The 11666-nt window shown below is 44.4% G+C and overlaps 1 protein-coding gene across 1 annotated transcript in view; it reads right to left on the bottom strand.

Moving 5' to 3' along the window:
* Positions 1 to 445: 445 nt before the first annotated feature.
* Positions 446 to 11666, bottom strand: part of SMOX (spermine oxidase) — a 56200-nt gene continuing 44979 nt past the window's right edge. The window contains exons 5-7 of the mRNA XM_074147903.1: positions 9065 to 9764; positions 2240 to 2400; positions 446 to 891 (exon numbers count right to left, since the gene is read on the bottom strand). Of these exons, the coding sequence (XP_074004004.1) occupies positions 754 to 891; positions 2240 to 2400; positions 9065 to 9764 (999 nt within the window). The 3' untranslated portion in view covers positions 446 to 753. The remainder of the gene's footprint in view (positions 892 to 2239; positions 2401 to 9064; positions 9765 to 11666) is intronic.

Below are 11666 nucleotides of genomic sequence, written 5' to 3'. Positions count from 1 at the left end.
TCTCTGCAAAACCAAGAGACTATTCCAGACCAAATGTAGATACGATCTCCAACGCTGCAGCGCTGCAAATCCTTTAATAACTTCCCACAGACTCATTGAGTGAACCCAGAGGGAAGACAAATTCCTCCACAAAATTATTGGCAGGTTTTCTGAAGCACAAAGGCCTGCACAAGCTGATAGACAGGTGACACACAGAATTAAATACGCAGTGATACGGAGTGATTTCTATGCTAATCTGTACAAGACAATGTGTCTCTAAGGTATAATTCTTTGAACGAACAGTTAAGATCAACCAATACCTTGAATATCCAGATCTATCTCAAGATCTTCTTACTCCAAATATTGTAGGAGAGAGAAAAACTCTATTTTTATAATATCAAATAAAAGAGTTGCAAGTTACTGAGTGAAGTGTCCAGGAAATACAAAAGCACCCAGTCTTTTTATTACAACATTTATTTTAGTATAGAAGGCACTTACAATACAGAAAGAAAAAAAATATGATAGGCACCAAAAGTGAAGTTAGAATTAAAATGACAAAGAAACAGTTTACCAGACAAAAGGAGCACCCTTCCCTGTTAACAATACAGCACACAGAAATGAAGCTATTGATGACTAACTTTTTAAACAGTTAGGGCTTATTTTTTAATAGAAAAGATAAAGGCTGTTCTACTGTGAACTGAAATTAAAAAAGAACCCCTCCACATGCCTGTACAAGGATGTGGGAATTGGTGGCATTCACAAACATGGGGCCTTTCAGCTCCGGCACTGCAGGAGGTCCTGGTACATCTCAATGAGGTGAGCGGCCTCTCTCTGCCCAGAAAGCACAGCACCGTGGGTAGTGGAATAATACTTCCTGTGAGTGGCCTCCCCTGAAAACATCACCTGCATCGGCTGGAGAGGATAAGAAAAGCAGAAAAGCTCAGCAGCACGTACTGGAAAGCAGATGCAAGGCTAAAAGGAGACAAAACTTTCTGTGCCCTCCCACATCCCCATGAGCTGATGCCAGTGTTTTTAGAGTGCTGGTTCTCTAAATCCCAGTGTGGTGCCCCACTGGGACAGGCACAGCACGTCTGCCAATGTCAAGCTTGTCCTCAGTGCCATATGCCTGCCCAGAGCTGTTTGCAGGGTCTGAGGCACCACCCCAGAGGCAGATACTGGCTCCAATAACCTCAAAGAAATCTGCGTGAGTCACAGAGCACCTCACATCTCTACCAACTCCTCCCTTTGCTCCCCTGAATTATACTTTAGCCTTTTAGGCATTAACGATTTTTTTTTTTGGACAGCAATTTCAGAAGGAAAAATAGTCATGTCTCAAAACCCACAGGGTGAGACACAGCGTCTCATCTCTTGCATCAATAGTTAGGTGCTTGCTAAAATTGCTGCCAACTCAGTTCTGAGGCAGGAATTTCAGGTACCTCTCTTCCCTGGGAACTACAGAGAAAGATTCCTAAAGCTCCTAATATCTTTTTTAAGAGATTTCTGTGCTGAATAAAATTGCATGGTGGGGTGAGGCTCTGGGTGGAGGAAATGGACTGGGCAGCTGCTTGGAGGCTACATACTCATCACCCATTGTCTTTGGATTTGGACACATAACCCTGAATGATGGGGTGAGTTTGGCTTAATCTGTTATTGCTCATCTGCTGAGCTGTGGTAACTATCTCTATCTGTGCTCTTGCTCTCCTTGCTATATTCAGAAAGCAAAGGAAACGTCCGAGGAGCAAATTCATTGTCCCCTGCCAGTGCATGTGTCCCCCAGTCAAGGACTGGGCCTCCCTCACCCTCTACTGCCAACACAGAAAGGTTTGCCAGTATGCACCTCTGACACATTCAGACCTCGACATTAGCAGGGTCATGTATTTAATGCTGCATATTCAGGCTATGCTTTAAAACCAAATACCAAATGTCTTAGGAAAGCATGGGGAACAGGCCAATAAGGCTAATGGTCACTAAGTGCAGAGAACACAATTCCAAAAAGCCACATCGATGAGCAGCTCTTGATAATTTCAGAGAGAGATGTGGGGATCCCTAAGATGTTGGCATTCCAAAGATTAAAGAGGTCAAATCCTACATACATCATTTGTCCAGAGGGGTATGCATAAAAAAAACCAACCAAACAAAAAAAAAACCAACTACTGGAGGCCCACCCAAAGATTGTCTCTTCCAACCTCCCTCCCAGAAAACCCGCTACCCAGTGTCATGTTAGTCTTATTGCCAGAGAACTGATTTGGGCCATACTTACAGTAGTTTTGGAGCTTTCAGCATAAGGCAGTGGTTTAGCGAGTTTCTCTACATCAGCCCCACTAGACCCAACTTGGGTGTAAGAGTAGGATCCACGGAAGTTGGGATTGCTGCCCCAGGAGGACCGCAGGATCCGGCGAGGTTTTGGAATGTTTGGATTCCCTGGGTGGAAAGCAGGAGAAGACAAAAAGTAAGACCATGCTCAAGAGAAAACATGGCAATGCCTGTGAAAGGTGCGGGGTGGCATGTATTCAGTCTGATTTATTGAAAAAACTTCCTAGCATAGCCTGTAGGCTACAGGGAAGAGGCCCTAAAGCAAACCTCTTTTCTATTACTGAGTTCTAAGTAACTATTTAAGAGAAATAGCATCCCTTTTAATCTCAGCTGCAGTCTTCCATTTTGGGAAAGCGTTAAAATGCTTATGTTACTGAAAGACTGGGGAGCTTCAGTGAACCCTGGACATGGTCTCGTTGAAAATACAGAGCATCTCCTGGTCTCATTTGCCATGGGGAACCTGATGGTGATCAAGCATATGATTGATCCCACCTAATTTTAGGTATTTAATTGGATGACCAGTCTAAATTGGATTTTTAGCTAGTCTTGTGAGAGAGGTGTGCCTCCAAAGAGGAATGGAGATAAGGATGTTAGAAGGCAAATCCTCATTATGTAGGGGCACAGGAAAACCTGTCAGAAAGTTCTCGTAAACCTGTATTACTCACTCCAACTGCTACCCAGTTGCCCCCAAAATTAACTTAAAATTCAGCAGACCCATTTTTTGGGATGTATGTGGCATAGAAAGAAGGCTTTTGAGGCTGGAAGTAGGATTTCTAGATGGAAGTGGAAGATTTCCACTGCTAAGAGGATGTAGGACCTAGAGGTGAGGGGCACTTGAGTGCACCAATAAGGCCATCATCAGCCACTGTCTGCATCCCAAACAGTACAGGAGCACATGGGATCCAAGACTGTAGCCAAGGAAACCCACCCGCTGCTGGCACGAGAACCTCATGTAGAACTGAAACAGGATGGGGCATACTTTGGAGACCGTCTTCCTAGGCTGGTTTGCGAGCACTTCAGTGTCATTCACTGAGATTTTGTTGGTGTCCCGTGATCATATCTGGCTTGGCAGGAGAGGAATGAGGAGATGGGACATGGAGAACTGCAAGGAAGAGAAATTCCCTCTGCAGGAGAGTCAAGACCCACCCTTGAGGCACCCTCCAGACAAGGTTCAGCTTCTTGGGTTGAGTCTAAGTCTTCTTTATTGAAAGGCTTACCAAGCACTGGAAGAGGCTGCTCAGGGAAGTGGTTGAATCTCTATCCCTGGAGGTATTTAAAAGATATGCAGATGTGGCACTTTGGGACATGGTTTAGTGGTGGACTTGGCAGTGTTACACTTATGGTTGGACTCAATCTTAAAGGTCTTTTTCAACCTAAATGATTCTATGGTGCTGTGATTCTAAGAGGCTGTCAGCACAAGAAGTAAGAGTATAGAGACATGTTTGCTTCTTGCACAGTTCCTGTGCCTGCTTCAGACCCTGACTCTGTAACACTAGCCTGCTATGAAGACGATCCAAATTCCCCCACTTTCTTCATCACGGCTTAGAAAGGAAGACATCCAACTGTAAAGACTACTTAGGCGCTACATTATTGAGTTCTACAAAACAATTATTTAGTCATGCCTTCAATTCCTTAAAATCAGGAGGATGTTACTTCCCTGGTTCAGCTACCGCTTTTAGGAGTACTCTGTGTGTGTGAACCAGAGCTATGAAATACAAGGCAGAAACAGAGCAAAGGCACCTTTGGATGGCTTGCCAGAGTACACTGTGAACACTTTCTAACCACTAACCCCCACATCAAAATATAAATATGGCACTGACTAGCAAATAAGTATACCCTACAAACAAAATACATCCTACAACTGAATGTTGTTTCAGGAGTAACAACTTAGGATAACAAAGCCTCTAAAATATGCTCCTCCAAGAATCTTCAAAGCAGGAATGCATGGGGTGGAAGTGAAAAGCCCAAGGGAGTCTGAGAACAGGGAGCGCTCAGACGCGTCAAGGAAATAAGTTATCACGTTTTATTTTTAAGGGCTGTGGGAAAGCCCAGGAGAACACACCATGAAAGCTGTTAGACAACACAACACCAAACAGGGCCAAAAGAGTCATCCATCACATTGCAGTACATAAAAACAATCACAGAATGTATTTTCAAATAAAAGGAGTCTCTGCAGTGAGCTGGTGGTGCCTCTTCTGTAGCTGGTGCATGTTCTCTTGTTCCACTGTCAAGGTACGCAGAAGATTTTCAATACAGGAGTCAACAAGTAAGATGCTGATAAAAAGATGATTAACATTAGGAACACAGAGTGATACAAGCAATGAGATGAGGGCTTGTCAGCCTGCAGATAAGCTCACAGATCTGCTAAAAGACTGAAATTTGTTCTTGAAAGGGTTTGTGGAGTTATCAGCTCAATCAACAATGATATAAATCCAGCAATATTTAATAGGGCAATTGTTCAGACTGGTAAAAGCAACAGCTTTGTTCCTCTCTAGTGTTTCCCATGGATGACTTTGCACTGTGTATACAAGCAGGTAAACAGCAGCCTTCCCACCAGGGAATTATTCCTCACATAGCAACTCCATCACACGGGAAATGTGATGCAGCACAGCAACATGAAGCATGTGGCACTGGGCAGATGGCAGAGTTTCACACAGAGATGCCTGAGCCAGCTGCCAGCATGGAGCAGGGCTACGGAGCCTGGGTACATTAAAACACAGCTGTGCAGCTCCCAGAACCAAAGCCAGATTCCTTCCCTAGCACCATGCTGTGTGGTGCAGATGTACCAACTCTCACAAGCTCCTTTAAGGTTCTCCAGCACATCAGGCCATGTGAGCATGATCTAAGTGCCCACTGTGCAACTACTGTGCCCCCACACTTCTGCATTTATGTACCTTTTAATGTGAGGAGCTGTTTCTAAGAGAAAAAAATCAGGAGACCTTCATTTCTGCTGCACACAGAGAGGAGGAGCTTGGTTGAAGGTCAGACAGTAACACGTAACCCAAGCTCTGATCCTGAACTGTTGTTTGCAAGAAAGAAACTACAAAGACCAGGAGGGCCACACTCGTTCAAGGAACATATTTAATTGGACTTTCTCAATCTGCTTTTAAATAGATGGCCAAACATGTGCCTTTGCTTACAGATAAAAGTAACAATTGATACAGATATGGAAACTTTTAAGTTTCCATTGTCCAAAGAGAGATTAAATGGCTAAAAAGGGATCTTAGCCTTCACTAAAATAGGAGGGCACATATCTTTATGCTACAGATTTCCATTTGTGAAGCTATGGAAGATAACTCCATGTGCCTCAAACAATCCCGTCTTTATTCAGCTACTGGCAAGCGTGGCTACACAGATTTATTGGGTATGGGGCTGATTATGAGACACAGGATTACCATAAAATCAACTCACTGACCTAAATTAAGACACAAATTTAGTTGCCTACCTGAGAGCAGAGTATCTAAGATCCTGTCAAAGCCAACAGAGATTTATGGTAGTACTCACACTTCTTTTGTGCAGCCACCAGAGAGAACTTAGGGTATCCCAGGCATCCACATGGGGCTAGTAGATATGTCGTAGAACCTAAAAGAGATCTGTTCTCCTCTACAGAAATAGATGGAGGACAGGGAGGACAACTCAGGGCATCTCCAGCCACAGCTTGACAAATCAGTGAGTCCTTCAGAAGGGAACAGGCCTGCTATTACTGCTGTCTGGCTTCGAACACTCGGAGCTCAGCCAACAAAGAAAGCAGAGCAAGACTTCTAATTGTTCAAAGGCATCTCACTTAATCAGATTTAGAGGACACTGCTTTTCAGCCATCCAGTTGTGAAAAGAAGTAATTGTCAATGCTTCTTAGGTTAGAACAATCCTCAGAGCTTTTCACAGCAAAGCCAGATAAGCCACAACACTAACCTGCATGTGAAAATTACAGTCACCTCTCAGAGAGAAATTCTCAGCATTAGTCTAAAAGAATGGATTTAACATAGGACTGGTCTAACACCCTCTGAAGTCAAAGCAGAGGCCTCCATGAGCAACAGACTGGGAAAACACAGCTGAAGATGGGAACCCCCCGGTAATGCATTAATTCTTTAATAGAATAAGAAGTAAGAACATGGAGGATTTCATACCCATAACATGAAAGCTACAAAAGGGAAAGTGACCGTTAAAAGGATCAAACTACCTACTTTCATTACTGAATATAAGGCTTTCTCTACAATCATTAGAGAAAAACTTCTTCAGAAGATGTTGCAGAGCACTGAGTGAAGTGTGAAAGATCTGAACTGTCTTATCAAAGAGTCTGTCTTTCCACTGAGCTTAGCATCCTAGGAGGACTACTTTCCCAACTCAGTTAGCTGATTTACATGAAGCTGGGTGGCGGGAAACACTTTAAAAGCTGGGTTTGGAGGTGCTAATTGGACCAGAGGAGTCCAGTCATTTTCAGAAATCAAAGTTAGATCACAGACAGAAGGTTGCTTTGTCCCTCCACAACCCCCCTCTAGCTAGTCTAACCCACTCTCACACTCCCAGTGAAACAGATTAGTGGAGAAGACGGTAGGTGCATGGAGAGCTGAGCACACTTCTGTTATTTCAGCCTGCCTGGAACCTGGCCCAGATTAGCCTTGACATATTGCTGCCTCTGTGAACCTGCTAGAGAAAACAGGAGCAAGGGTAACAGGAAAAACCCAGCTACCTTAGCAAGGGCATCCTGGAAGATCTGTGAAAAGGTTTTCTACAAACTAAGAAGGTTTTGGGGCAGAAAGTGGAACAGGTCATGTTGTGTACCGGGTGCTCCAGAAAAAGATTTTCTTCTCACAGTTTCAAGCAGCTGAGAGGCCACCTCTCAGCTCACGCACAAAACGTTCACCGCAGGGGAAGGGCCCTGGTAAATTCTGTCTGAAATTCTCCAGGGTTAGATAACCCAGAATTAGCATAAGGCTGAGATAGAGATCACACTGCTGAAGAGTCTGATGGACAGTGACCAGGTGCAGTATCAGCTGGAAGAGCAACTGCAGCACATACCCATGACCCACTGCCAACATATTTCCATCCTGGGAGGAAGAAAGGAACATCCAACACATGCAAATAATAACAACAGTGAAGGAGCACAAGAAGGAAGAGGGAGAGCATACTCCCACCGGCCAAACTAAGAAAGACCCAAAGAGCAAAACTCCCACTGATGAAATGAGGTGTGGTTTGTTGTTTGTTTTGGTTTTTTTTTTTTAAAAAAGAGGTCTTAAGCAAGGAGAGCTGCAACAAACTAGGTTATTTATATGCTCTGGGCAACATCAGCACTGGAATAACTTGGCCTTAAGAGAGAAGCCTCCTGCTCTGCCTGCGTAAAACAGCAGTTGGCCTGCTGAGGTCAGGAGGAAAGAAGGCGTGTGTGTACTGACCCTGCAACATAACGCAGGGATACCCAACACCACTGAAAACAAACAGCTCAGGAGGCAGAAGCTGCCCGGAGTCGAGCATTCACTGATTCATCCCACTTCTCTGCAGGCTGCAGGGAAACCACAGGTTCATCAACCAATATAAATGCAACACTGAACAAGCCGAAACAAGGATTCAGTTTTGGTCTCTGCATTAGGGTTTCTGAATCCAATATCTACCCTACGATTTCTGAAGAGAGTAAAACCTCTTTCAGCAGTAGTCACTGACACAGGTAGTCCTCAGCTTGCAGGACTCTTTCTCTAGATCTCAATGCTGTTGTTAGCAACTGGTCTGGAAGCTCAGGGGAAAGCTACACTTCTGAAGGCAAATTATTTCTCCAGTTAAGTGGAGGTCCATGGCCAAGTGGTAAGGCTGGAAGCCCACTGGGTGTTGAGATTTGGCTAACCCGAGCTAGCAGGCAGATATAAATAGATTAATCACAGAACCTATCTCTAGAATAGCATAAGATACATCTAATCTTGGAGGATGCTGCTCATAATTATGTGTAAGTTCAAAATCCTTATTTCAAGACTGCCAATGAGTCAACCACTATTTCTTTCAGTGCTTCTACCTTACACTTGTGCTTGTACAGTGTCTTCCATCAGAAGACCTCAAAGACCTCCAGACATAAAAATCTCTTTTCTTGGGAAGGTATGCAACCTCTAGAGAAGTGACTGCAGACAAACTGAGGCCCAATATATTCAAGTATTACCACTTTTAGTGATTTCATCTTGGATTTTCTCAATATAATACACTAAGATCTGTCTTGCTCCAACTGCTGCCTTTAATGTGACATGTGCTCATTAAACATGAAAACTGTGATGTCCAGGAAGGCTTAAATGAGGTACCCAGAAAATGGGAACTCTCAAGATCAATTGATTCTTCGAAATTTAGGCCAATGGGATTTCCATATAGCCCCATGTTTAATGGAAGTCAGGGATGTGATTCAATCACCACATCTCAGCTATCTAAACAGGTCCAACTCCACAAGCTCTAAAACAGCTTCGCTGCTTTTCACAGCCGAGATCAGTCCTCAGGAGTACGGAGTCCAACAGCTCCAGCTCCTAAAGAGTTACTTGTAATTAAATAAAGCAGAGGACGTGGCATCCTCAATCTGCCCACCACTTCCTGAGCTGGTTATTAGCCTCTGTGCATAAATAGCTTCCAGGCACACCCAAGCAGGAGGTATGCTGGAAGCATATACACAGCCCATTCAAAGGGACATGAAATGCCAAATAACTAAAAATTACTTTAGTGCATTTCCTTCCTAGGGTTATTCAACACCTCAGACCCACTTCTCCCTCTCTTCTCTACTCACCAAAGGAGTCAAAATGGGACTGACCTGTAAATTTACGTAGCATTTCAGTGCAGGTTTCTGCCACAGTTTCATCATCGCACTTCTCCATAATCAAAGCCTCTTCTCCACAGATCCAGCCACTCAGGACATGGCCGTACCTCTCTGGTGGGTAGAGTACATCAAAGCTGCAGATCTTCTTGTACCACAGCTCCTCGGGATAAGTCAAGCTCTCACTCTCTGCCTCATCTTCCCAGACAAACTGGATGCTGTTGCATTCGGAGCTCCAGAAAGGCTCTTCAAACTCCAGGAAAATCTTGTCAGTCGTATTAATTCCTAGTTTCTCAATGGCCATCACCTTCTCCTCGGGTAAGCGGGGATGAAACAGGCTCTCATGGCGTTTCTTCAAGACTCCCAGGGACACAGTCACGATGACATGGTCAGCTGGAATGAACTCACAGTCCTCACACTCTACGAAGACATCGGAGCCCTTGTCCTCCTCAGGGAGGTCACTGTTGTGGTCAGCCACCCTCTCAATCTCCTTGCTGACCGACTGGTTCCAGTGGATGCACTTGACTGGCTTGCGGAGCTGAATGACAGACTCGGGAATGGAGCGGGCCAAAATCTCCACAATTTTAATGAAACCGCAAGGAATGATGTGATGAGCCCCAGGAATTTCGGTCCATTCCCCAAATTCACTGAGCGAGACTTCATCCATGCTGTGGGAGCTGCTCTCACAACTCTCTACCTAAGAAATAGCAACACAAAAGCAACATTGCCGCAGAGTAATTTACTTTGCCATAACACAACATTGCAAGGGCACGGGGGAGCTGCACAAGCTGGGAATCCCACTCTTAAACCACACTATTTTTGCTAGTAAAGAAGTGTTTGGCCATAGGATCTAACAAAAAATAAATCAATCAGTCCTTAGCCTTCCTTTCAACCAGAGAAACCATTTTGTCATGGTAACAAGCTGCAACAGCTTTGGTTGCATCAGCCACAGTTGCATCATCCAGAGTTCAGAGATGATGCCTTTGCTTCTGCATGATTCTGGGTTACAGTTTTGACTGTTTCCTATAATTTAAAACCCACTTCACTGGCCAGGGACTAGCTGCTTGGTGTTCCTACAACAGAAGCTGGAGCTATGTAAATCAGATGTTCTTTCCAATGTTAATAAATGTTCCTACGAGGAGCCATGAAAAACTTTTGGCAGCTATTTCTGCTGCCTGCAGCTTTCAACGTGCTGTCAAACAGTCAGCAATTAGCAAGCTAACAATCTGCAAGAGATGAGAGGACCCAACACAGAAGGGGTCCTGAAGGAGACAGAAAAGGGAAATGCCAAGATGCGAGACACTTACATTTGATTCACTTGATGTGATTATTAAAGCTTTAGATTTGGGACCTGTTGGTTAATGTTTGCAGGAGTATTAGGCAGAGCCGTAGCTTCCGACAATCCCTGGAACAAAGGCAGGATGTTCATCCTGTCTTGTGATAAGTTTCTAATGATAATACCAAGGCATGGGACACAGGGATCTTAAAATCTTCAAATCACTGGAGTCACAATGATTCACACGCTGTAATTCTTCAAGCATTTTAGGCAAAGGGAACGTTACAATTCCTTGCCTCACCCTTCGGCCAATTTTCCAGGCCTTTACACACTTTAATGGAAGCCTAGCAAGTCTAGACCCTCCCCCTGTGGACCATCCTGGTGCAGGGCAGGAATCTCTGCGCTGTGCTAAGATGTCAAGCAAACAAGTCGAAGTAGCACTAAGTAGTTCACAGGCTGCTCCTGTGACTGTATTGACAAACAGGTAGTTGCCCCTTCCTGGTCATTGCCCGATGAAGACTGAGCAGGCACCACTGCTGGGCCAGGTCACCAGCAGCTAGGTCTTGAAGAAGACTTATCCTCTGAGACTGCTACGATTCCACTCCACTGATGACTGAGTGAGCACTCTCCATGACTCACCCAGGGTCAGTTCTGATGGCCCACAACACAAACCCTGCACCTTGGGTCATACAACAGGTCACTCATCCTGCCTGGATGCTTCAACAGGACACTCCACATTATGAAGATAACAAAAAGTGATGGCTATTTTATTCTTTCAACCATGAAGGAAAAATGGCAGGGAGAGAAACAGGCAACTACCAAGACTATACTCTGCCTGAGACACCAGTTAATCCCCTTTCTCTCAGCAACTGCTCTGATCTGATAGTCTTAAGTATCAGGTTTGTTGTTGTCAGGTATTTATACATGAGAAGGGATTCACAAGACATTCAGAAAAGTCTCTGGCAACCTGTAGCAACCACAGACGTAACCACGAGGAAAATACAGAGCTATATCAAATGACTAACATTGTCTGCATGGGTGATGTTACATGGATAACACAATAAATAACTAGTCTGTATGTGGCAGCTGTGGAGATACCCTGTGACACAAGCTCTTGGGTTAGGACACTGAGATATCAAAACAGCGCTAAGGACACCTGGGTTCAAAGTTCAGCTTTATCCCAGATGTCCTGTGAGACTCTTTAGGTCTTTATTTCTCTTTGTTTCAGCTTTCCCACCTGTAAAAAATGAATACCACATACTTACCCATGTCACAGAATGCTGCTTGCCTCCCCTGCCTCATTTCATAAGCCTTTAAGCCATT

Source organism: Numenius arquata, chromosome 5 (assembly GCF_964106895.1).
Source record: "Numenius arquata chromosome 5, bNumArq3.hap1.1, whole genome shotgun sequence".
NCBI lineage: Eukaryota > Metazoa > Chordata > Aves > Charadriiformes > Scolopacidae > Numenius > Numenius arquata.
The sequence above is the reverse complement of the archived record's forward strand: the minus strand, read 5'-3'. Positions and strand labels throughout refer to the sequence as shown.